The following is a 27,074-nucleotide window of genomic DNA, read 5'->3' on the forward strand; positions in this document are numbered from 1 at the left end:
AATTCAGCCAGGTCCACATGCAAACTGGAAGAAATCCCAGAGTTCAGTTCCAAGCTTGTATGCCCATCTTGTTTGTGTAATGGCTTCCAAAAACTGAACTTTTTCTCCACATTTCTGAAAAGAATGAGTGGATGGAGGGCCTTTCTCTTTTCTTTAATGTAACTTTTACTAAGAGTTTTTACATGTATAATAAAAGACAAATAAAAAGGTGTGTGAGAGAGAGTGAGAGAAAGAGGGAGGGAGGGGGAGGGGAGAATATCTATGGTGGAGTCCAAAAATTAACGATGTCAGAAGCCACCACACAATGACCATCCTCTTCCTTTTTCAGTGCAAGACCATAAAAAATTTGAGCTTCAATCATGCAGTTGCAACCCATAGCAATAGCACTTACACTTATACACTGTTTCATCGTGCTTTTACAACCCTCTCTAAGTGGTTTACAGAGTCAGCATATTGCCTCCAACAACCTCGGTCCTCATTTTACCCACCTCGGAAGGATGGAAGGCTGAGTCAACCTTGAGGCAGCAACAAGCCATCAGCTGAAGTAGCCTGTAGACTCTAACCACCACCTTGGCTCATACAACCCATCTTGCTTGTATAATGGCTTCAAGGGGGGAGAAGAGATGAACTTACTGGCTTATATTATTGTGCCAGGTGCCTCATTGCCTTGACCAGGATCTCTCGAGGTGCCACAAATGCCCTTCTCACCCATTGTCAGTTAGGTTTGGCTTTTTATGAAATTGAAAATGACAGTTAAACTTTTTTCATGGTTTGTGTCCCACTGATTCCGCAACCCGCCATCACATCTGTGCCCTTCCTTTTTCTTCCTCATTGGTTATTTAGCCCTCAACTGTCTCTGCTTGTCAATCCATAATAACCACAGATTAGGGAAATCTTATTGCTACATACTCTGCTTACCATCCCTCCAAAGGAGCCAGTTTCTCAAGCTGTGACTATAAAATCCAGTAGCCATCCTGGAAAAATCAGACATCATCTTTCAAGGAGCCACAGCAATGAAGGCTCACCCTCCTCTTCCTCCTCATTGTGGCCAGTGAAGCCAATCGATATTCCAGATGTGAACTGCCTTTACGGTGACCTCAATGGACATTATGGCTACAGAGTGGCTAACTGTGAGTTTACTCAATTTTTTTCTCCATCTTCGCTAGCTCCTGGTTTGCAAGACGGGTGCAAAATGAGGAACTTTCTTCCCTGAAAGAGTTCGTCCAGCCCACCCAATGAATAAAAAGCTCTGTTCAATTTTCTTAGAATGGTAGGATTCAGCCAATCTGCATCACTTTGGGAGAACCAGTTGTTAACTTTCTAAGCAGTTTGGTGAACTGGTTACTGGAAGAAATCATTAGGGCAGAGAACCCGTTGTTAAATTATTTGAATCCCACCACTGAATAAAATCCCTCTTCCTTTTTCACATATGTCGCATGCAAAACACATAAAAAATGATGGGGCTTTAATCATTCAGTTGTAACCATCACTTGTTCCTTTTGGCACCTCATTCCCTTTGACCCAGGATCTCTCAGGGAGCTAAAAATGTTTTTCTCATCTTTTTAAAATTGGTTTGGCTTGTTACGAAATTAAAAATGACAGTGAAAAATAGTTTTTTCTTCCTCTTTCTCCTAAACGCCCTTTTCTGATCAGTTATTGCTTCAAGTTTGGGAATTACTATTGCTACATACTTTGTTATTAATCTCTCCTGAGTTTCCACTTTCACAAGCCGTGACTATAAAATCCAGGAGCTGCACTGGAGAAGTCAGACTTCCTCCTCTGAGAAGCTGCAGCAATGAAGGCCCTAGCACTCCTCTTCCTCCTCATTGCGGCCAATGAAGCCAAAGTATATGAAAAATGTGAACTGGCTTCACTTCTGAAAAGAAATGGCTTAGATGGATATTACGGCTACAGCTTGGGCAACTGTGAGTTTATTCTTCCCATCTCTCTGTGTTAGCCTAGTCCAGGTTTTCAAGAGGGATGGGTCCTTGGGTGCTTCCTTGGTTGGGGGAAGAATGATTGAAGATGGTTAAATATTCTGTGTAAGAAACCAGGATAGCTTTTCATCTATAACACAAGCCTTTTATACTCCTTTCCCCATTTGCTTTCTTCCAGGGATCTGTATGGCTTATCATGAGAGCAGATACAACAGCCGAGTTATAGGGCCACCAAACACGGATGGCAGTCGTGACTATGGGATTTTCCAGATAAACAGCCGCTATTGGTGCGACAATAACCAGGGTCCTACAGCGAATGGCTGCAGAAGGCCTTGCAGTGGTAAGACACCCAGTGTAGAGAATAAATTATCTTGAATGAATACAAGAGTGGTTAGGAGAACAGTTAAGATAAAATGGATGAGAAAAGAAGGACATCTCAGTCCCAAGAAAGAAAGAAACATCCAAAAATGAAAATGACTCTGGATTCTGTTTGGTATAAGAGGTGGGAGGGAAAAGTTTTGACAAACTTTCAAAATTCTGTTATTGTTGCTGTTGCTGTTATGATGTAGTATTCCTTCAATCTGTTTGTTTCCTGATCTGACCTACTACCAAGGGCTGATACCTATTACACTAGAAAAGAAAAGAAAAACTCCTCAATAAGTCAGGTGAAACCTTTGAAGAGGAGTTTTAGTCCTTCCTCTCCTTTATTGCTCTTTCTTCTTGTTCAATTTCGTCCAGTGCTTCACGAAGTTTGGGGTTAAATCCCCGTCTCTCAAAGTAGTTTCAAGTTCCTGCTTGGGTTATCTGTGACAGTATCTAGCCACCATATTTTCTGTTGGCCACTTATCCTTCCTCAATCTGCTCCTCCACTTTGAACTCCATTTCCCAAATTGTCACAAATCCTTTAACTTCCTTCACACAGATATATCTTACTTTATGCCTCCACACCATCCACCACAACATTAGTTAATGTCTTCCCCAGAGGCCCAAGTTAAAGGCAGCAATTTCAGCACTAGAACTCCAATTAAAAAGGAACCTGATTCGGTGATCTCTGCCCTTTGTCAAAGAAATCTGGTTCTTGGACTCTGGTGAGACAATTTTTCTCACACTCCTTTCCAAGAATGCAGAAAAACAGAATAACAGTATTAGAGTTGGAAGGGACCTTGGATATTCAGCTCCAGAGGGAAAACAGATTCCCAATGCTCTACACTTTTAAGACTTGTTACTCTACATAGTTAGAGGATGAGAAATGGCATTTCATACTCTACACCAGCTGTAATAACTATTGAGGTTCTACAACTTAAATGCCACATGGGTAAGAAGCTTTAAATAGTAATGTTATGCAACTCTTTGGAAATCTTGTTTGAAACACCTGTGTTGGAACATATTCCAATTTGTCTTTCCTGGAAGCTTTCTTAAATGATGACATCAGAGAAGATATTGTTTGTGCTAAGAGAATTGTCCGTGATCCCCAAAAGATGGATGCCTGGTAAGTCAATCTTTTATTAACAACTTGTAACATTGTGCAGCAATTGAACTGAATCTTGAAAGTTAATTATCTTTCTTTAAATTAGTATACACTAAACTTTTAGCCTTGATGGTAAAATACATTATGGCAATTTGGTATTTTTCTTGCTACATTTGCATTCTGGTTGCATTAGAATAATGGGTTTTACTGTCTTTTAAACTCAGGTTATAAGTTATTAGGGGGGTTTGTTGATACCTATTATAACTGGATAATTTATTCCCAGTAATTTCCCATCCGTTATCCACTTTTGTATTTCTCACTTGTTTGAAAATCTTTTATCACAGATTCAGCATTGGGGTTTGGTTGGTACTGAGTTGGGACAGGTAGCAGAAGAATTTGGCAGATGGCCTTTTAAACACCAGGACTCTGGATCCATGGAGGAGCTCCACAGGATCAGAGAACTGGTAGATAAAGAAAGCAGTGAGAGAAACAGGGAGAGATCATTTTTCAAGCCTCCAATCATAGGTTAAATAGGAAAATGGGCTGCAGCAGCAAATGGTTAGATGGAAAACTGATAAACTGCACATCTAGAACCAAACAATAGTATTATGTGGTCAAAAATTAGAATAATTTAAAAGATAATTTGTTGTGTGCCCCAGTGATATGGAGGAGGATTTTGTGAGCCCTCTGGTGTTCACCAAAGACTTTGGACTTGAATTTCTTTTAGCTCTAGATAGTGTAGACCCTACCTAGGATATGTGGGGACCAAAGAATCTCTTGGGCATTACTGGCATTCAGGCTTTATTGTTACAAATAGAAAGTTAGGACTATTTTAGCTCAAAGAAAAAAAAAGTGTTGGATTTTAGCCTGGTGGAAAGGAATTCATTGACAAACCAGCAAAGGAATTTTATCAATCAATAAAGAGGAAAGCTGAATGAATTATAGTTGCTGCTAGCTAGCCTGGAAATTCCTGTCTCCTGCTTGAGCAGTGGGTTTGACTAGAAGTTCCTTCCAATTCTTTTGTTCCCATATTTGGTTATTCTTTTATATATATATATAATTTTTATTAACCATTTCCATAACATATAATCACATGTAAATTATTACCTAGACAATATCATGTTATAAGAGAGGACAATATACATGTGCAATTATCTTGCTTTAAAATCAAGCCTAGTTTACTTCTCCCCCCCCCACCCGAGCCCCCGAGCCCCCACAACCTACCCCCCCGACTTCCCAGAACTCATACACGGCATAGATATTTAACAACCACAGTCTAAGATATATTGATAAAAAATAAAAGTAAGAAGTTAATAACATCTTTACGTTGGACTTAGCTCCTCCTTGCTAAACTAACTTTAGACAATTTAAATCATTCCTAATCTTAAGCATAGGCTATCTGGAATTTCTTAGTCCCATATTTATTTTGAATATAATCAATCCATTTTTTCCAGTCTCGTTTATATCTCTCATCTGAATGGTCTTTAAGATAGGCAGATATTTTAGCCATCTCAGTTAAATTTGTGACTTTCAGTGTCCATTCTGGAATTGTAGGCAAATCTTTCTTCTTCCAGTATTGCGCCACCAACAGTCTTGCTGCCGTTATTAAATGCAAAATCAGGTTAACCTCTATCACTGTACAGTCAGTAATTATACCTAACAAGAATAGCTGAGGAGTAAATTTTATCCTTTTTTAAAAAAATATTTTGTATAATCCACCATATTTTTATCCAAAATGCTTTAACCTTTTGGCAGGTCCACCATATATGAAAGTATGTAGCATCAAGAGAACCACATCTCCAACATTTGGGTTGTAAATTCGAATACATAGAAGCCAATTTTTTAGGATCTAAATGCCATCTATAGACCATCTTGTAAAAATTTTCTCTCAGGTTTTGGGCTTGTGTGAACTTCACAATGCTTACCCAAATTGGTTATTCTTGAAGTAGATCAACATAAGAGATCACACAACTGTGCATGTGGTTTGGAAAGACATGCAATATTCTTATTCTTACTGCTAGGGTTGCCTGGAGGAACCACTGCAAAGGAAGAGATCTGTCAGAATGGACTCGTGGCTGCCGGCTCTGAGATGAATAATCCTGCATTTCTCTTCCGCATTTCTCTTCCTCCTCCTGTGATGAAAATGATACAACTTCTTATACTGAATAATCAATCTTTCACACTTCGATTCGATATGTGTACCCCACATGTTGGAAAGGACAAGTTTCTTTGCATACAAATGATGATTTTAAAACTCTTTTAAACTCAAATTATTGCTTGAAAACGTTCAATAAAATGAATGTTCTGCAATTCTCCATTTTCATTTATTGCATTTCATCCTTCATTCTCACATAATTGAACTGTGCCAGGGTTCCAAGTAACAGACCCAATGCAGCCTCCGAGGCCAAAATGCTCCTCAAAGTCCAAATTTATTAGGCCTATCATATTGGCACTTCTGGTGAAAACCTGACTCTGAAGGTCCTAAGGTTTTCCCCACCCAAATTAAAAATAAAAGTTCTTTCCCCCAGTCTACATTCCATCACATGGTCCATCCAGGTCACAGTCCAAACTCCACTTGGTTTCAGTCCACGTCTCCCCAGCACCTGGTGAGAACTTCATTGGTTCCCAGGAGAAAGAATTTTATTTTGGCTGCAAGTCCCCAGCTATCTCTACTCCACCCTCCCATTTTCACAGCCTTGCTGTGGCATCCCCGAAGATGCTCCAAAATGGCTTCAGGGTTGACAAACTGGCTATTAATCTTTCTTGTGTAACTAAAGAAATCACTGGTTCAAAACTTGGCATCACGTAATAGAGATCCTGATGAATCTCTTCATACGATACTAGTAAACTATCTTGAAATTGTTACATGGAAATTCTAAATTGGCATTCAAGGCCAGACAATATCTAGGATGTACCTACAGTTATATTAAGACTTGGTTTTTACTGTATAGTATAACTGATGTCTGAATTTAGAATCTGGTGGCCATCTTACTACGATACATTGACCTGGCAGATACCAGAGTATCCAAACAAGACAGTAACATAAGCAGATTAAATCCTACAGGCAAAATTATTGTGATTTATGCACCTATTCGGTAGAACCTGTTCATCAAATCTACCGAACCGGTTAGAAGAGGTTATTTCTGACTTTATTCTCAGAAGTAAAAAGTCAGAACTATATTAGCTATAACAATTATTTAAACCTGGAGAAAAGGGAAGAATGATCTTTGCATTGATGAGAAATGGTCAATGTGGCCTAGGAGTGCCATAAAGTCTAGAGCCATTACTATTAAGAGGTTTCCATGAAAACAGAATCTCTCGTTTGCTTTGGGTCTACAGGCAAAGTGGATAAAGGGATCCTAGAAGCACAAATTTTCATTCAGGTGGGAGAGAGTGAGGCCTTAGCCTAGCAAATATCAGAATCTAAAATTGTCTATTCATTGGCTAGAAGGGTAACATCTTTTACCCAAAGTTTCCAGTAAGTATGCCTGGCACTGATTTTATTAAAAAGATTCACTGCCCAGTAAGTTCAGTCATCTTGGAGAAGTGTCTTCAGCGTTTATATTGATTCAGATTGTATAAATTCAGCCAGGTCCACATGCAAACTGGAAGAAATCCCAGAGTTCAGTTCCAAGCTTGTATGCCCATCTTGTTTGTGTAAGGGCTCCCAATAATCAAGGGGAATGAGGAGATGAACCTACCGGGTTATGTTATTATGACATGTGCCTATGCCACTTTTCTGTTCTCTATTCATCTGGACATATGGATGCTTCATATAAAAGTAGAAACTTGGTAATGAAAAACTGAACTTTTTTTCCACATTTCTGAAAAGAATAACTGAGTGGATGGAGGGTCTTTCTCTTTTCTTTAATGTAACTTTTACTAAGAGTTTTTACATGTATAAAAGACAAATAAAAAGGTGGGTGTATGAGAGAGAGAGGGAGGGAGAGGGGGGAATATATATGGTGGGGTCCAAAAATTAACCATGTCAGAAGCCACCGCACAATGACCATCCTCTTCCTTTTTCAGTGCAAGACCATAAAATGTTTGAGCTTCAATCACACAGTCGTAACCCATAGCAATAGCACTTACACTTATACACTGCTTCATCATGCTTTTACAACCCTCTCTAAGTGGTTTACAGAGTCACCATATTGCCCCCATCAACCTTGGTCCTCAACCCACCTCAGAAGGATGGAAGGCTGAGTCAACCTTGAGCCAGCAGCTAACAGTCAGCTGAAATAGCTTCCAATATTGCATTCTAACCACCACCTGGGCTCATACAACCCATCTTGCTTGTATAATGGCTTCAAGGGGGGAGAAGAGATGAACTTACTGGCTTATATTATTGTGCCAGGTGCCTCATTGCCTTGACCAGGATCTCTCGAGGTGCCACAAATGCCCTTCTCACCCATTGTCAGTTAGGTTTGGCTTTTTATGAAATTGAAAATGACAGTTAAACCTTTTTCATGGTTTGTGTCCCACTGATTCCGCAACCCTCCATCACATCCGCGTCCTTTCTTTTTCTTCCTCAATGGTTTTTTTAGCCCGCAACTGTCTCTGCTTGTCAATCCATAATAACTGGTTTAATTGGTTTGGCTTCTTATGAAATTAAAAATGACAGTTAAAAATAGTTTTTTTCTTCCTCTTTGTCCTCAACGCCCTCTTCTGATCCGTTATTGCTTCAAGTTTGGGAATCAATATTGCTACATACTTTGTTATTAATCTCTCCTGAGTTTCCACTTTCACAAGCCATGACTATAAAATCCAGGAGCCGCACTGGAGAAGTCAGACCTCTGAGAAGCTGCGGCAATGAAGGCCCTAGCACTCCTCTTCCTCCTCATTGCAGCCAATGAAGCCAAAGTATATGAAAAATGTGAACTGGCTTCACTTATGAGAAGAAATGCTTTGGGTGGATTTAGAGGCTACAGCTTGGGCAACTGTGAGTTTACTCTTTCTATCTCTCTGTGTTAGCCTGGTCCAGGTTTTCAAGAGGGATGGGTCCTTGGGTGCTTCCTTGGTTGGGGGTTTGGTTTGGTTTTGGTTTTATTGACATTTGTAGGCCGCCCTTTTCCCTGAGGGGACTCAGGGCGGCTCACAGAAACCAAGGGAGGGGGAATACAGCATTAAGACGACAACATATAATAAAATCAACACCATACATTCAATATTCGGGCGGGGTAACGGTCCTTATCCCCAGGCCTGACGGGCGAGCCAGTTCTTCAAGGCTGTGCGGAAGGCTTGGACGGTGGAGAGGGTACGAATCTCCACGGGGAGCTCGTTCCAAAGGGTCGGGGCGACTGCTGAAAAGGCCCTCCTCCTTGTAGTTGCCAGCCGACACTGGCTGGCCGATGGAATGCGGAGGAGGCCCAGTCTATGCGATCTTATAGGTCGTAGGGAGGTAATCGGCAGAAGGCGGTCTCTCAAGTATCCAGATCCACTGCCATGTAGGGCTTTATGGGTGAGTAAAAGCACCTTGAAGCGCATCCGGAGATCGACAGGTAGCCAGCGCAGCTCGCGGAGGATAGGTGTTATGCGGGTGAATCGGGGTGCACCCGCGATCACTCGCGCGGCCGCGTTCTGCACTAACTGAAGTCGCCGGATGCTCCTCAAGGGCAGCCCCATGTAGAGCACATTGCAGTATTCCAGCCTAGAGAGCACAAGGGCCCGAGTGACTGTTGTGAGTGCCTCCCGGTTCAGGTAGGGTCGCAACTGGCGCACCAGGCGTACCTGGGCGAATGCCCCCCTGGTCACAGCCGCTAAATGGTGGTCGAATGACAGCTGTGGATCCAGGAGGACTCCCAGATTGCGAACCCTCTCTGAGGGGTATAAAATTTGACCCCCCAGCCTGAGTGTTGGAATGTTGGCCAAATCTTTGGGAGGGAAACACAACAGCCACTCGGTCTTTTCTGGGTTGAGCACAAGCTTGTTAATCCTCATCCAGTCCATAACGGCCTCAAGACCCCGGCCCATCACGTCAACCGCTTCATTGATTTGGCACGGGGCGGACAGATACAATTGAGTATCGTCCGCATATTGATGGTATCTAATCCCGTGCCTGCGGATGATCTCTCCCAGCGGTTTCATGTAGATGTTGAATAGCAGGGGGGATAAGACCGAACCCTGCGGCACCCCATAATTTAGGGGCCTTGGGGACGATCTCTGCCCTCCCACTAACACCGACTGCGACCTGTCCGAGAGGTAGGAGGAGAACCACCGTAGCACGGTCCCTCCCACTCCCACCTCCCGCAGTCGTCGCAGAAGGATACCATGGTCGATGGTATCGAAAGCCGCTGAGAGGTCAAGGAGGACCAGGATGGAGGGATGTCCTTCATCTCTGGCTCTCCAAAGATCATCCATCAATGCGACCAAAGCGGTTTCTGTGCTGTAACCGGGTCTGAAGCCGGACTGGAAGGGGTCTAGATAGTTTGCTTCCTCCAAGGACCGTTGGAGCTGAAAGGCCACCACCTTCTCAACAACCTTCCCCAAAAAGGGGAGGTTGGAGACCGGGCGATAGCTGTTGAGAACAGCTGGATCCAAGGATGGTTTCTTCAGGAGGGGTCTCACCACCGCCTCTTTCAATGAGGCGGGGAAGTTCCCCTCCCGAAGGGAGGCGGTTACAACCGCCTGGATCCAGCCTCGTGTCACCTCACTGCAGTTAGCAACCAGCCATGAGGGACACGGATCCAGAACACAGGTGGAGGAACTTACAGCTCTCATGGCCTTGTCCACATCCCCGGGGATAACGTCCTGAAACTCAACCCAGAGCTGTTCTACTTGGTCCCCCTGTGCCTCGGCTGGAACTGCGGGTGTGGAGTCCAAGTCCGACCGAAACCGAGCAATTTTGTCCGCTAAGAATTGGGCATATTCTTCCGCTCTGCCCTGCAGGGGTTCCCCCGTCTCCCTTTTGTTTAATAGGGAGCGGGTTATCCTGAACAGGGCGGCTGGACGGGACTCAGCGGATGCAACCAGGGAGGCTATATATGATCTTTTAGCTGTCCTAAGTGCCCTAGTATATTCCCTGGTGCAGATGGTTACCATTGCTCGGTTCGATTCGGACTTATCGGACCTCCAACGGTGCTCTAGGCATCTCCTCCGGCGCTTCATTTCCCGGAGCTCCTCGGTGAACCAAGGAGGCCTCCGGGATCCGCCGCCTCGGAGGGGCCGCAGTGGCGCAATCCGGTCGAGGGCCTCTGACGCTGCCGAGTGCCACGCAGCAGCCAGAGTCTCCACCGGACTGTGGGCGAAAGTGTCAGGAATAACCCCAAGCTCTGTCTGGAACCTTGATGGCTCCATAAGACGCCTGGGGCGGAACCACCTGGTCGGTTCCTCCTCCCTACAGTGGGGGTTTGGCCTCCGGAAGTCGAGCCTCAGCAGGCAATGGTCTGACCACGACAGGGGTATGATGTCACTCCCCCTCAGACCAAGATCACAAATCCACTGCTCCGAGAGAAATACAAGGTCAAGCATGTGTCCCGCTGTATGGGTTGGGCCTCGAATTACTTGGGTCAAGCCCATGGCTGTCATGGAAGCCATGAACTCCCTCGTCCCATCAGAGTTTTCACCGAGCGACGGCAGATTAAAGTCCCCCAGGACCATCAGCCTAGGGAACTCAATCGCCAGCTCGGCTACCGACTCGAGGAGCGAGGGGAGGGCTGCTGCAACGCTGTTGGGAGGCAGGTACGTTAGCAGGGGAAGAATGATTGAAGATGGTTAAATATTCTGTGTAAGAAACCAGGATAGCTTTTCATCTATAACACAAGCCTTTTGTACTCCTTTCCCCTTTGCTTTCTTCCAGGGATCTGTATGGCTTATTATGAGAGCGGATTCGACAGCCGAGCTATAGGGCCACGAAACAGGGATGGCAGTCGTGACTATGGGATTTTCCAGATAAACAGCCACTATTGGTGCGACGATAACCAGGGTCCTACAGCTAATGGCTGTAATACGCCTTGCAGTGGTAAGACACCCAGTGTAGAGAAGAAATTATCTTGAATGAATACAAGAGTTTTTAGGAGAACAGTTAAGATAAAATGGGTGAGAAAAGAAGGATATCTCAGTCCCAGGAAAGAAAGAAACGTAGAAAGGTGAAAATGACTCTGGATTCTGTTTGGGATAAGAGGTGGGAGGGAAAAGTTTTGACAAGCTTTCAAAATTCTGTTATTGTTGCTGTTACTGTTATGATGTAGTATTCCTTCAATCTGATACCTATTACACTAGAAAAGAAAAGAAAAAGTCCTCAAGTAAGTCAGGTGAAACCTTTGAAGGGGAGTTTTAGTCCTTCCTCTCCTTTATTGCTCTTTGTTCTTGTTCAATTTCATCCAGTGCATCCTGAAGTTTGGGGTTAAATCCCCCTGTCTCTCAAAGTAGTTTCAAGTTCCTGCTTGGGTTAACTGTGACAGTATCTAGCCACCATATTTTCTGTTGGCCACTTATCTTTCCTCAATCTGCTCCTCCACTTTGTACTCCATTTCCCAAATTGTCACAAATCCTTTAATTTCCTTCACATAGACATATCTCACTTTGTGCCTCCACACCACCCACCACAACATTAGTCAATGTCTTGCCCAGAGGCACAAGTTAAAGGCAGCAATTTCAGCATTCAGACTCCAACTAGCAAGGAACCTGATTATGTGCTCTCTGCCCTTTGTCAAAGAAATCTGGTTCTTGGACTCTGGTGAGACAATTTTTCTCACGCTCCTTTCCAAGAGTGCAGAAAAACAGTATTAGAGTTGGAAGGGACCTTGGATATTCAGCTCCAGAGGGAAAACAGATTCCCAGTGCTCTACACTTTTACTCTACACTACACAGTTAGAGGATTTAGAAATGGTATTTCATACCCTATACCAGCTGTATAAATAGTTGGTTACACTGTCTGGTAAAGAAGTGGATGCATTACATAATAACTATTGAGGCCCTACAACTTAAATGCCACATGGGTAAGAATCTGCTTTAAATAGTAATGTTATGCAACTCTTTGGAAATCTTGTTGGAAACATCTGTGTTGGAACATATTCCAATTTGTCTTTCCTGGCAGCTTTCATAAATGATAACATCACAGAAGATATTGCTTGTGCTAAGAGAATTGTCAGTGATCCCCAAGAGATGGATGCCTGGTAAGTCAATCATTCATTAACATCTTCCTCTTGTAACATAGGAATTGAACTGTCTTGAAAGCTAATTATCTTTCTTTAAATTAGTATACAACTTTTAGTCTTAATGGTAAAATACAATATGGCAATTTGTATTTTTCTTGCTACATTTGCATTCTGGTTGCCTCAGAATATAAGTTTCACTGTCTTATATACAACTGTGCCTGTGGTTTGGAAAGACATGCAATATTCTTATTCCTAGGGATGGCTGGACGAACAACTGCAAAGGAAGAAATCTGTCACAATGGACTAGTGACTGTCAGCTCTGAGATGAATGATCCTGCATGTCTCTTCCTCATTTCTCTTCCTCCTCCTCTGATGAAAATGATACGACTTCTTATACCGCATAACCAATCTTTCACACTTCGATTCAATACATGTACCCCACAAGTTGGTAAAACAAGTTTCTTTGCATACAAATGATGATTTCAAAACTCTTTAAACTCTTCAAATATCCCTTGAAAATGTTCAATAAAGTGAATATTCTGCATTTTGTCATTTTCATTTCATCCTTCATTATTCTCACATAACTGAACTTGCTATTGATCTTTCCTATGACAGGGGAGAACTGTGTAACCAAATAAATCACTGGTTCAAAATTTGGCATCACATAATAGAGATGCTGATGAATCTCTTCATACAATATTAGTAAACCATCTTGAAATTGTTACATGGAAATTCTAAATTGGCTGTCAAGGTCAGACAATATCTAGGATGTACCTCCAGTTATATTAAGGCTTGGTTTTTGCTGTACAGTACAGTATAACTGATGTCTGAATTTAGAATCTGATGGCCATTTTTCTATGATCCATCGTCCTGGCAGACACCAGAGTGTAAGAAATTGATGGAGATAGTGTCATTTTTGCAAAGAAAGCAACCTGTCAGCCTCTGCTTTACTGCTGCTTCGGCTGCCATGAAACGGGGAGGGAGGGCATGGTATTTGGGAGGGGTTACTAACTGTGCTGGAGGAAGATTCTATAGTTCTGCTGCCTGTCGGACTACGCATGCGGAGGAGGTTCCCGCCAAGGCTAACGGCACCGACATTCCATCTTGGTGATGCCTTTCAAAGTTATCTCACACCTGACACTTAGGAGAATTATGATTGGACTGTAACTGGGATGCCAAGGGGTGGGGAATGGGTTATTTTATATATCAATCGCTTTTGCGCCTAAATAATCAGTCTTCCCTTTGCTACGCTTCTAATCATTTATAATTAGTAAAAGTACACTTGATTTCTACCTATGGAGTCTCGTGGTCTTCTTTCCTAATTACTCAATGAAGAGGTGCTGACACAATCTTTGAGAGATATGGATTTAAAAGTTCAGTAGGACATCGGGACATTAAAGGTAAAAGGTTCAAGACGGGAAAACAGGAAAGGTCTGCTATTCTGATAAGCGAGTCAGCTTGGGCAAGCAGATTAGTTAACAGTTTTAATCACACAGGTCTAGTATATAGTGAAGAAATTAATTAACCACTTGCCTCAGTTTATTATGGTTATGCTGCAAGGATTGTAAGGAAACAGTTAATATAGGTTAAGAAATATAAAAAAGGGGGCAGAAGGTAGTCTGGAAAAAGGGGAACTGGGCAAAAGGTGGGGAAACAGATTAAGTATGGGGAAATTCACAGAGAAACAGGCATTCTGAGAAGACTGCATCCCTGTGGTCTTTGTCAAAGGGGGCTGAAGGGAGGGATTTGTGGTTCAGGTGGGAGGGAATAAAAATTGGAGAAATGTATTCCTGGGTGTGCCTAACTACTAGCCACCCATTCTTTCAAGGAAGTACCAGTATTTTACATGCAGTAAACTGCTTGCTGCTTCATTTCATGACATTGTCAAATTTCTGACTTGTGGGTCTGTTTCTCACAATTGTATCCAAACAAGATAGCAACATTAGCAGATTAAATCCTACAGGCAAAATTATTGTGATTTATGCTGTTCCAAACTCCTCATTTTACCTTCTTTCAAAGTATAGATTTGTTATTGTGTTAAATCTCGTCTATTCAGTGCATCATCAGTTCCAGGATGTAGTTAACAATTCAGAGGAAGACTGATCCAAAGTCATCCAGATGACTTAGTGCCTAAGGTGGGACCAGAACTCACAATGTTCTGGTTTCTAGTTTGGTGCCTGAACCATTATTCCAAACTAGCTGTTCTGTTTACATTATAAATAAATAGAATGACTGCTTGATTTATATTCAGTCTCTTAAAACACCCCATTCTCCACTATGCTGATTCTGCAGTGGTTTACTGCACTAGGGAAATGCAATTTGTTTCCTTTTTTGTATATAATTTTTTATTAAAAGTATTAAACAAGAAGATACAAACTAATGTAAAATAAGGAAAAAGAGACAAAAAGCATAAAGCAAAGAGGGCAAAAATACAACAGAAGAAAAAAGTTGAGGAAGAACAAAATGAAGAAAAATGTTATAAAAGTAATATATTTTTACTTTCTAAAATTACACAATACTCTTTTTTTCCATAATGTATACTATCTAATCACCAGAATCATAAATCATGTTCCTTTTTTATGCAAAAATTCCATAAGAAGCTTTCAGTCACCAACAAATATAAATAATATTACCAAGAGGGCTCACCAAATGGGGAGTGGCTGATAGGATAGAGGGGATTCTCATGGCCAGGTTTGTAGTTTTAATTTTTATCTTTTTATTGTATACTAATTGATTTTGTACTTTTTAACTTTTATTACAGTGTAAGCTACTCAGAGGTGTTGTATTAATCAGATGGGAGGCTTAGAAATCCACTAAATAATAATAAATAATGGGTTTCCCCAGCTGGCTTCAGGGAGCTAAAGTCCATAGATCTTCAAGATGTCAAAGTTGAGAAACATTGATATACTGAAATAATCTTCCATGGCTTTTTTCTAACTGTTTATCCAATAATCCTGTAAGGAAAGGTCCTGGCTCCCGTAGACTATTGATATATAAAACTATCTGTATCAAACTATGCCTTTGAAACCAAATATATTTAGTTTTTTTACATGATCACCAACATGATAAAATGTTCCCTAGTGTTGTTTCCTATTTCCAATGTGCATTTGAAGAGACTTTATACATTCTAGATATTTTTTCTGGCCTCATGTACCAATGAGACATCATTTTATAAAAATTCTCTTTGAGCTCATAACATAATGCATGGTAAATAGAACAACTTTAACCATATATTTTCCTACTGACCATCTGCATATTATAACACTTTAACCTGTTCTTCCTCTGCTTCAAATATCAACACGTTTGCACATTTTTATAATTACAGTTCATGTTCATCATCAAAACACTCTTTGCTTTATACTATGCCTTTTTTATCTATTTTAAATCTTTCAGATGACTGTAAATGGGAAAATCATTGACAATTATATCCATCTGCTATTCATTGCTCTCTTGATCTGATTTGAAATTCCCTTTGAGGATTTTTCAATAAGTTCGATATGTCAACTATTTATCTTTGCCAGTTCTCTTCCATAATATGCTTCTTGAGCTGAGAGACCCCAAGGTATTTGTGGCCACATCCTGGGTTTATATTTATTGCATATCTTTAATATGGTATGATTAAGGGAGTTATTTGGAGGGAAGGAGAACTCTCAAAAAATGTATCAATGTTGGGAAAAAATCCTGACAAAAGACAGGATGCGACAACTTAAAAAAGGCCCATTGAATTTCTTCATGGTAACTTCCTTTGTGAATTAAGAGAAGCATGGAAAGTCCCCAAGATTGCAGGCTGCTGGAGAGAGGATTTTATTGGACACGATAAAAGGTGGGTCATAAATAAGTGTTATAGTATCTCCTGCTCATATTTCCCAAATCTAAAGAATATCTAGAAAAAACAGGAGAATAGAATAGAACTCCTAGAATAAAAAGAAGGTGAAATGGGAAAAGAAGGAACCAAACTTAACTTCTATATTGGAAACTGAGCTGAAATGTGATAGGGATTTGTTTAGCTGTTTCTATTCTATTTCTCTGAACGCAGCTTACAATGGTTAAAATGAATGACAACAATTTGAAACCGCATAAAAGTTGTCATGGGAATGTGCAAGATACACAACCATTTGTAACAATGATGCCAATTCAGAAGTGAGATAACCCAGTAATGAGGAAGCAGAAAGGGGTTCAAGGTCTTTTAAAGGAGACCAGGCTGGAGGCTGTGTGGATCTCGAAGAATGGGGACAGATTCCTGCTTTCTGTGATGCAAAAGATATTACTGTTAAATAGATTGGATGTGAAATATGCCAAACCTGTTAATTCTTACTAGCAGTGACGTGCAGTCAGGGGAGGCAGGGGAGGCGAGAGCTGAGGTCAGGCTGAGCTAGTTGCTGCCAGAGTCACTGTGGATGATTCTGCTTAACTGTTTAAAAAAGCCTCTTAAAAAGCGCCCTCTACAGGAGGAGGCTGGAGAACAACGTGCCTCATCTAGCCTGACTTTATGATCACTCGAGCAGAGTTAAGCCTTTTTTCTTTTACATTTTTACATTTTCATCATGGCAGACAAGAGCAGAGTTGAAATCCTCTGTGAAACAGCTGGAAAAGGTATGTGGGTCGGAGGGAGGGGGAGGAATTCAAAATTAATGTAATTTGTAAGATGAGGCACGTTGTTCTCCTGCCTCCTTCTGTAGAGGGCGTTTTTTAAGAGGCTTTTTTGAACAGTTAAGCAGAGTCATCCACGTGGTGACTCTGGCAGCAACTACAGGGCGGGGCATAACCTTTTCCTAGGGGGTCACAGCAACACTTGTAATAACAACACAAATAATTCATACACCATTCGAAAGCCCATCAAAAACTGAGTTTATTGACACGATTTAATAGTCAGTATGACCACCATTAGCCCTTCGAACAGCATTCAAACGAGGTGGATAAGAACACAACAAATCTTCAAACAGTTCCGTTCGATTTTCCAGATTTTTCAACACAGTTTCCAAATTCATTCTCAAAGTTTCAACCGAATATCGATTTTGACCTTGCTCCTGAATCATCAGAGCTTCCACTTCATCCTTAATTATGGCCCCAATGTTCTCTGCCGGATTGAGATCTGGCGAATTTCCCGGCCAGATGTCATTGCCCCAAAATTCGACATTGTTTTCCTTTAACAATTGCTGAGTCGCATTTGCACGCATGCAAGGAGCTTTGTCATGAAGAAAGACAGCCTCACCAACCACCAAGACATTGTCTGGATCACTGAGAAATGGAATGACATTCTCCAATAAAATTTTCTCACGGAAATAACTGCCATCCCAGGATTCCCCTTTATCCTTCAAAACCCAATGCAGTTTCTTGGCTGTGAAAATGACGAAAATCCCGATGCAAGTCGGATTGTGAACGATTTGTCGATATCGTTCATGTTTGGCGATGTCGTCGACGTCTTTAGCCCAAATTCGATCGTTCTGGAAATTCGGTTTTCGAATGGCATAAACGAAGAATTCGTCAGATGGCGCCAAATGAAGAAAATCTTCCTCGGTCCATTCAGACAACCAATCGCACAACCAAAGCCGATCTTGAACGTGTGTTTGAGTTTTCAATGGTTTGCAAATGATGTGGAATGGCTTCAAACCTTCTCGTTCTCGATATCGGCCGATTGTCCTTTGATCAACTCGTTTTCCACGAATTTGAAGGATTTCTTGGGCCACTTTTCGGTTTCCTTTTCGTTGTTTGCGACTGCCAGTTGCAATGATGGCTTTGCTTTCTTGGGACAGTTGCAGAGGACGCCCTTCTCCAAATTTTGTGAAACATTCTTGGGCTGTTTTGTTCCAATTATCAGTAACCCAATCCGGATGACGTTTCAATTTGTTTGCAATCCATTTTCGATTGATAAACGTCGCTCCAGCATCGCGAGCCTCTCGAAAGGCAATGCATTTTATTCTGTCAATGATCCTTTGTTCTTCCGAATCGAATTTTCCAGCCATTCTTAAAGCAAATTTAACATTTAATAGCTCATTCAATTCAGTTTTTTATGGGCTTTAAAATGAGGTGTCGCGGAAGTTGTAAACTGCTGTCGATCTTGCTGTGACCCCCTAGGAAAAGATTATGCCCCGCCCTGTAGTTCAGCCTGACCTCAGCTCTCGCCTTTTTCCTTTTACATTTTTTTTTCTTCTCATGATGACAGGCAAGAGCAGAGTTGAAATCCTCTCTGAAACAGCTGGAAAAGGTCTGTGTGGGTCGGAGGGAGGGGGAACAATTCAAACTTCATCCTCCTGGTGCGGGGCTTTGGGCAAAGGCTGGAGGGAAGTGCTCTGCCTCCCCAAGTGTAGTTTGATTGCAGGCAGAGCCACGTTGTCTTTTCAAACCTGTAATCAGTGAAGCTGGGCTGGATCCTTCTGGGTTTGGGAGAAAGTGTGTGTGCTCCAGTATGGCTCTTTGACTGGCTTCCTGCCTCCTCCTGTGGTCTCCCTGACTCCCTCCAATCCTATTGTGTGTGTGTGTGTGTGTGTGCTTGTTTGAGAGAGAGTTTGTTTGAGTGAGAGAGGGAAGGGGGTAGGAGAGATAGTCCAACTTCTGTGTGTGTGTTTTTGAGAGGGGGGAGGGAGGGAGAGAGGGAGGAAGGAGGGAAAGGGAGAAGAAAAAGAAAGAAGGAAACTTATTTCGCAAAGGAGAAAAACAAATGCTGTCACTTTAAATCGGAACTGAGCATGCCTGGCTGTGGAATTCTGGGAGTTGAAGTCCACAAGTCTAAAAAAAATTGTGTCAGTGCCTCACCAGCCATAAACCTCACTGCACATCACTGCTTACTAGATAGATAAACAGACAAAATTTGAGGTGAGGTAGTCCTGCATGCACATACCAAACTTGATTCAATTCAATTCAATTAAAAATTAAATTACAGCAATGGACTTTAACATTGTGTTTCAGAAAGCTTTCAATAAAGAATCCTGTTAAGAGTTGCAAATTCCTACTAGAAAGACACAGGTTGAGATATGAAAACTAATAATAAAATACTAGTCAAACTTAGTTAAAATTAGATCATTATGTTAAAAATGTAGTGATAATGATAAAGTTAGGTAAATAATTGATAATGATAATAATGTATACATATGTATTGGTTTGATAAGAGGAAATTTGGGATAAATTTTTAAATGGTGAAAAAAAGGGGGGAAAGTAAGTTAAACATAGTTAAGCTAAATGACTGATAATAATGTAATAATTTGTATTGACATGATAAATGGGAAAATTGGATATAAATTGTAAACAATGATTAAGAAAAGAGGTTTAAAAATGTTGTTAAAATTAGAATATTATGTTAAAAATGTAGTGTTAATGGATAATGTTAGATAAATAATTGATAAGGATAACAATGTATATATTTGTATTGGTTTGATAAGAGGAAATTTGGTAAAAATTTTAAAATGATGAAAAAAGGGGAAAAAGTTAAACTTAATCAAACTATTGCTAAATAAATGACTGATAAGGATAATAATGTAATAATTTGTATTGACAGGATAAAGGGAAATTGGATAAAAGTTGTAAACAATGATTAAGAAAAGTGGTTTAAAAACTTGGTTATTAAACATAATTAACTTTATTTTGAATGTGTTATAAAGGAATAATGTGATTAGATGGTATTGAAAATAGATAAGGGAACGCCACTATGTGCTTTTGTTTTAAATTTTGGAATGTTTGTTATAAAGGGATGTTAAAACAACTATAATCATATCAAGGATGAGGTATGATGATAATGATTATATATAAATATATGTGATGTAAAGTAGATAATTTGATGTGGATTAGAGGTAATGACAATGGAAGGGATGCACAAAAACTCTGTGTAACTAATTGACACACTTTCTACAACTTTGTAATGGAGGATGATTTTATTTGTTTTTATCTAAAAAAAATTGGGGGGAAAAGAGTTGCAAATTCCTAGAATGCATGAATTCATTGTGCACCTTAAATGTATGTAGCCTTGAGTCCGGTGGTCTCCATTCCTAGTAAGAAGTGATTGGCATCCTGCAAGATTGTGATTCCAACCCGTGGGGAATTTTCAAGCCCCCCGTCCCTATTGTAGCTACAATGGCAGCGGCTTTGGGAGATGCTGGCCAGTGTGAAGGTGCAGGCGAAGGCTGGGTGGGGGACACATAGGAGACTCCCTGCAGTTCCTCAGCTCCTCTTCCATCATCAGCTCTTGCAAAGAAGAAGAAGCAACTCTGGGTGTGCCGTGCCCGCTTCGTTCTCTTTGTGAGCCGCCTTGAAAAATTCCCCACAGGGCAGAATTCCACAACCTTGCAGGTTGCCACTCACTTCCTACTAGGAATGGCGACCGCTGGACTCAAGGCTACATATATTTGAGGCGGCATCTGCAGGACCACAATGCAAGTAGCCTTCGAAGCACCACAACCATCTTCTCAGGGTTCTGGATTTCTCTGGTAGGGATGGAATTTCACAACCTTGCAGGTCACATGCCCCCCCCCCACTTAGTCATGGCCACAAAACCAGCAAAAAACTGGCCTGGGTTCCAAAGCTCTATCCAGCCTCGGCGGCAGTAGCAATGGCAGCGGCAGCAGCAGCAAAGGGTAAGGGAAGTGAGCCACGGGCCAGCATCCCTGCCTCCTTCCTCTGAGAGCCAGCTTGGGGGTATGGCCAGCCTCCCCCATTGCTACACTCTGACCTCCACACAGACCTCCTGCCAGCAGCATGCCTCCCATTTTGCCCCGCACATGCCCCCTCCTTGTCGGCTGCAGTCCGGGCTCCACCTGATCAGCTGGATGGCCATCTAGGAAAGCAGTGAGTGGGTGGGATTGGCCTGGCCTCCAATACTTCATCCAGCAGGGGCATGGAGCAAAGGACAAAGCCGCGGGGGAGGCTGGCCATCCCCCAAGCCGGCTCTCGGAGGAAGGAGGCAGGGATACTGTCCTGGGACTCCCTTCCATTACCGCTCATCGCCACCACCCCTGCAGGATGGAGCATTGAAGGCCAGGCCAGTTCCTCCTGCACACTCACCTGCTTCCTTGCTGCTTTCCCTGCTGGCCATCCAGTTGACCAGGCGGGGCCCCGGGTTGGGTTTGGTTTGGTTTGGTTTGGTTTGGTTTGGTTTGGTTTGGTTTGGTTTGGTTTGGTTTGGTTTGGTTTGCTTTGCTTTGCTTTGCTTTGGTTTGCTTTGGTTTGCTTTGCTTTGGTTTGCTTTGGTTTGCTTTGCTTTGCTTTGCTTTGGTTTGCTTTGCTTTGCTTTGCTTTGCTTTGCTTTGCTTTGCTTTGCTTTGCTTTGCTTTGCTTTGCTTTGCTTTGCTTTGCTTTGCTTTGCTTTGCTTTGCTTTGCTTTGCTTTGCTTTGCTTTGCTTTGCTTTGCTTTGCTCTGCAGGAAGAGCCAAGGTGGCTCAGTGGTTAAATGCAGCACTGCAGGCTACTGCTAGATCAGCAGTTCAGCGGTTCAAATCTCACCGGCTCAGGGTTGACTCAGCCTTCCATCCTTCCGAGGTGGGTAAAATGAGGACCCAGATTGTTGGGGGCAATATGCTGACTCTCTGTAAACCGCTTAGAGAGGGCTGAAAGCCCTATGAAGCGGTATATAAGTCTACTGCTACTGCTATTTGCTTTGCTTTGCTTTGCTTTGCTTTGCTTTGCTTTGCTTTGCTTTGCTTTGCTGATTGACAAGTCTGGTAGCTATGTATCGGATTTCAGGTGGGGAGGTGAGTTTCGTGTACTCAGGCTCAACTTCTTTTGTCCAGTTCAAATGATATTTATTTTCTTTTGCTTCCTTAATAACTTGGTTCTTTCTTAACTACTTTCCCTAAGATACGTTTTAGACAAGATTCCGAGTTTTTCTCCACATAGCTTATATGCTTACTTCATCCTTAGGTATAGAAACTTCAGCCTAGTCTCACAGTGTCCTCTAATATTTCCAAAATTTAAAGATTGTTGACAACAAACTCTTTTACAAAAGGAAGTGAAGGGGAAAGAGGAAGGAATTTGTGCACTGAAAATGGAGTTCGAGTCTCACACTTGACAACAATTTGTTTTTCTCTTTATAAATTCTATTTCTCTAAAAGCAAATTTTAAAAAATAGTAATAATTTAAAACCATGTAAAAGAGGTGCAAAACACACAAACATTCATAATAATGACTCAAACTCATTGGCCCAGTGACTGAGGAAGCAACAAGATGGATATTATGGCTACAAATTGGGAAACTGTGAGTTTACTCTTTTTTTCTCCATTTTAACAAGTTCCATGTTTGTAAGGGGGAACCAAAATGCAGCACCTCTTTCAATAATTAGTTCAACCAACCTTCCCAAGGATTCTCCCTGGACTAACACCCTTATTATTTGAATTTGAACTGGCCAAAAGAAGTTGAGCCTGAGTACACAAAACTCACCTCCACGCCCGAAATCCCATACATAGCTACCAGACTTGTCAATCAGCAAAGCAAAGTCCAAAAAGTCAAGAAGGCGGCATTCACCACACAATAAAAGCCCTGTCCCTTTTTCACATCTATCAAATGTGGACACATAAAAAAGGTTGGGGCTTCAATCACACAGTTGAAACCACCTCTTGTTCATTGAGCCAACATTTGTCACGAGGCTAAAAATGCTGTAAACTATTTGTTGGTTTTGGCTTCTGATAAAATTGAAAATGATAATTATGATTTCTCCTTGATCTTAGCCCTCAGCACTTTCTCCTTATCAGCTCATATTAACCTCAGAATTATTGCTACATACTTTGTTTACCATCTCTACAGAGGTGCCAGTTTCTCAAGCTGTGACTATAACATCCCATAGTTTTCCTGGGGAAGTCAGACATCGTCCTCCAAGGAGCTGCAGCAATGAAGACATTAGTGCTCACCCTCCTCTTCCTCTTCATTGCAGCCACTGAAGCCGAAGTATACACCAGATGTGAACTGGCTTCAATTCTGAAACAAAATGGCATGGATGGATATTTTGGCTACAAATTGGGCAACTGTGAGTTTACTCTTTTTTTCTCCATCTTAGCAAGTTCCATGTTTGTAAGGGGGAACCAAAATGCAGCACCTCTTTCAATAATTAGTTCAACCAACCTTCCCAAGGATTCTCCCTGGACTAACATCCTTATTATTTTTTAAGCAAAGTGGTAGATTTCCAATTTGTTGCCTGATTAGGACAATTGCAGAACTGATATGTGGTTATACCATCTTGGACTCTGTGGTTTTGGTTTTTGTACAATTATGGCTTAGTGAACATTTTATTTACTCTCTTAAGAATAAGCATTTATCCCTACCAGGATAAACTTCCTCTAAAAGGTAAAATCTTTCAAATGCTACCAAGTTATTGAAATTTAGTATATGATTGAAGGGGCCATCATAGAAGATTTTCTACATGTGCAGATTGTCAAAAGATATCTCTGCCCTGGAAGGCTCAAATTAGAAAGAGAGAAGAAAGGAAGGATGGCTTTATGTGCCATTAAGAGCTCCAGGAATATCTTGGAGATAAGAATCAGATTTTTTCCTAATTACTAATCAGATTTATTCCTAATCCAAAATATATTGGATTTCTTGGGTCCTTTCTTGAGGGAAGAATAAGACGGTATTTAAGCATTATGTTATAAATGCTCTATTTAAAAAAAAAATCAGAATAGCTTTTTCATTTACTGCACAGATCTTTCATAGCCCATCCCCCATTTGCTTTCTTCCAGGGATCTGTTTGGCTTATCACGCGAGCAGATACAACAGCGGAGCTGTGGGGCCACCAAACTGGGATGGCAGTCGTAACTATGGGATTTTCCAGATGAACAGCCGTTGGTGGTGCGACAATTATCAGGGCCATACAACTAACCACTGTAAAATGCCTTGCAGTGGTAAGACACCTAGTCTGATAGGCTTCCAAAACTCTGTTGTTATTATGTGCTTCAACACCATGAGATAATATGCCTGTATTCCTTGTAGTTTTCAGATGGATAGCATTGATATTGACTCATCAACACTATCAAAATTGCTTTGTGTTCCTGTTTGGGTCAACAGTGATAATATCTAGCTACTCTGCTTTCTATTGGTCTCTTAGCCTTCTTCCATTTAGTGTCCTGCTACCCAACTTGTCACAACTACTCTGAATTCCTTCACACAGATATATCTCAATTTCTGCCCCCAGAACATCCACCACAGTATTATCTAAAGAGCAAAAGGTTCTTCATACGTGGTGAAGTCCCCCTGTCCCACTCACATTAACAATCTCACACTCTCTTCAGTGCTTTTTAAATATTTCTTCACTTTTATGATTTTTATAAACAATTCAAGGTTGCACACATACCTTTCCCCTATTTTCCTTAAGTCAACTTAACTCTGTGAAATGAGTTGGGCTGAGAGGAAGTGACTGGTCCAAAGTCACCCAACCAGCTTTAATTTCCAAGGTGAGCTTAGAACTCACAGTCTCCTGGTTTGTAGCCTGGAGCCTTAACCACTAGACTGAACTGTGCAATGAAAAGGGTTGCTTGGTAAGACCTTTGAAACATTTGGAGTTGGACAAATTCTAATTTGCCTCTTTTGGCAGCTTTCACAAATGATGACATCACAGATGATATTACTTGTGCTAAGATGATTGTGCATGGTTTCAAAGGGATGACTGCCTGGTGAGTCAATCTTTCATTAACATCTTCTACATGTAACATTGGGTAGCAACTGAACTTGTAGTCATGAAATTTAATAACTTTCTTTAAACTATTGCAAACCTTTTGAGCATTGGTAGTGAAGTATTCTTTCTGATCATTACAGATTGTATTTTTATTGCTATACTTGCATTCTTGTAGCTTTAAAATATGGGTTTAAGCAGTCTTTTAAATCCTGTTTTAAAAGTAGCCCTAGGCTCAATTTAAGATGGGGCTGTTGATGCTTTTTATATGCTGGATTACTCCTTCCAAATCATTTTACATCAATTACGGTATCCACTTCCTTGCTTGTCAGCAGCTAAAAGAAATCTAGGGTTTAGTTCCAAGTTGGATCAGGTAGCAGCAGAATTAGGTAGAGGGCCTTGTGAACACAAGGATTCTAATTCCATGGAATGAGCTCCATGGATCAGAGATCTGGTAAGTAAAAAACCTAATAGTGAGAAGCAGGGAGAGATCATTCCTGAAGCCTCCAATCATAGAATGAATAGTAAAGAGGAAGACAGCAGCAGATCATTAGATGGAAAACTTTTCAGCTGAGAATCGAAAAGCAAAGAATAAAAATGCTTTGGGGTAAATAATATAAAAAGTATTCTGTGTTGTACTGAAGAGTCCAAAGGATGTAATGGGCATAAGTCGCATTTATGCTTTATTGTGAGAAATAGAAAGCCAGAACTATTTTAGCTAAAATAAATATTTTAATCTGAAGGAAAGGAGATGCATGTAAACAATTAAGAAAAGAACTTTATCAGTCAACGAACAGGAAAGATGAAAGAATGATAGTTGCACTAGTTCACCTAAAAGCTTCCTTAAGCTCTCCAAGTAGAGATTCATTATTATGTTAAAGACACTACCACATGTATGAATCACAAAGATATGCATTATGCTTATTTTTATTCTTATTCCTTCCTTAAGGGATTTCTGGAAAAACTACTGCAAAGGAACAAACCTGTCAATATGGACCTGGGGCTGCAGGCTCTGAATGTGATGATCCTTTATTTCTCTTTCTCCTCCTGTCATGAACACAATATTATTCCTTATATAACCACACTGAGCAGTTTGATTCTATGCCTACACTCCACATATTGGGAAGAATGAGTTTCTTTGCATACAAACAATGGTTTTGAAATGGTTTCTGGGTGGAAGAGGGAAAGATTTTGCTTTTTAAAATTGCTTCAATAAAATGAGTATTGTACATTATCCCCTTCTCTGTTTCATGCTTTATTTCCTTTCATCCTTCATTATTCCAACATAATTGAACCTGCCACCAATCATTCTAATGGCAGAGCAGATTTGCAACTGGTAGATTGGCATCCTAGGCCAGAGAAATTCTATGGTCAACCTCCAGTTATGTTAAAGCTTGGCTTTTAGTCTTTGCTATAAGAAAAATTGAGGTCTGTGTTAGATACCAGAAACATTGGTAATGGTTTACATCAAGGTCCTCTGTTCCGGCAGGAACAGATTCAATCTGATTGGTTGAAGGGTCTGACAGTTCCCTATAAAAGGGCTGCTATCAGACTGAACCTTCTCTGGATTGTACATAGTTGACTTGTGCTAATAAAGAGCTGTTTGTTACTCTGAAGCCTGAGTGCGCCTTCATTCACCCGATTTAACACTGGTGACGAGGATGGGATCGGAAGGCAACTAGGCAGACAAAAAGAGCACGACAATCCAGCAAGTCAATCCAGCCTGGATCACGGAGTGATATCGAGCAGCCATCTTTGAGCGGGAAATTCAAACGCGCTCAGAAACACAAGATGACAATGCACACCCCACCGACTCCGTACAACCCAGCCACCAAACACTGGGAATCCTACATTTAGTATTTTTAGTATTTTATTAGGATTTATAGGCCGCCCTTTTCCCTGAGGGGACTCAGGGTGGCTTACAATCATTAGGGAGGGGGTGCAATTCAAAATAAACAATATGTGAGCAAAATAAAATAATAAAAACA

The 27,074-nt window shown here is 41.2% G+C and overlaps 4 protein-coding genes across 5 annotated transcripts in view; all 4 read left to right on the top strand.

The window, feature by feature from the left end:
* The first annotated feature begins 1,634 nt into the window (after window positions 1-1,634).
* LOC106549221 (lysozyme C-3-like) lies at window positions 1,635-5,715 on the top strand. The gene is made up of 4 exons (XM_087710704.1): window positions 1,635-1,925; window positions 2,116-2,277; window positions 3,348-3,426; window positions 5,427-5,715. The coding sequence occupies exons 1-4, from the start codon at window positions 1,796-1,798 to the stop codon at window positions 5,491-5,493; spliced, it is 438 nt and encodes a 145-aa protein (XP_087566830.1). The 5' UTR covers window positions 1,635-1,795; the 3' UTR covers window positions 5,494-5,715.
* A 2,489-nt stretch (window positions 5,716-8,204) lies between these two features.
* LOC148048315 (lysozyme C, milk isozyme-like) lies at window positions 8,205-23,356 on the top strand. 2 transcript variants are annotated; one of them, XM_087710706.1, is made up of 4 exons: window positions 8,205-8,347; window positions 11,204-11,365; window positions 12,443-12,521; window positions 23,229-23,356. In XM_087710706.1, coding segments are annotated over exons 1-4 (372 nt in total). In that variant the 5' UTR covers window positions 8,205-8,217; the 3' UTR covers window positions 23,230-23,356. The 2 variants fall into 2 exon arrangements, with proteins under 2 accessions (XP_087566832.1, XP_087566831.1); XM_087710705.1 differs by lacking the exon at window positions 23,229-23,356 and adding an exon at window positions 12,760-13,047.
* Window positions 16,944-27,074, top strand: part of LOC148048316 (lysozyme C, milk isozyme-like) — a 34,688-nt gene continuing 24,557 nt past the window's right edge. The window contains exon 1 of the mRNA XM_087710708.1: window positions 16,944-17,096. Within this exon, the coding sequence (XP_087566834.1) occupies window positions 17,048-17,096 (49 nt within the window). The 5' untranslated portion in view covers window positions 16,944-17,047. The remainder of the gene's footprint in view (window positions 17,097-27,074) is intronic.
* On the top strand, window positions 23,313-26,320 carry LOC148048317 (lysozyme C-like). Its single transcript, XM_087710703.1, has 4 exons — window positions 23,313-23,448; window positions 24,158-24,319; window positions 25,009-25,087; window positions 26,036-26,320. Exons 1-4 carry the CDS (start codon window positions 23,313-23,315, stop codon window positions 26,100-26,102), a joined length of 444 nt encoding a protein of 147 aa, XP_087566829.1. The 3' UTR covers window positions 26,103-26,320.

Source organism: Thamnophis sirtalis, unplaced genomic scaffold (genome assembly GCF_051295495.1).
Source record: "Thamnophis sirtalis isolate CommonGarterSnake01/CBP01778 unplaced genomic scaffold, rThaSir2_p1.2 scaffold_3, whole genome shotgun sequence".
NCBI lineage: Eukaryota > Metazoa > Chordata > Lepidosauria > Squamata > Natricidae > Thamnophis > Thamnophis sirtalis.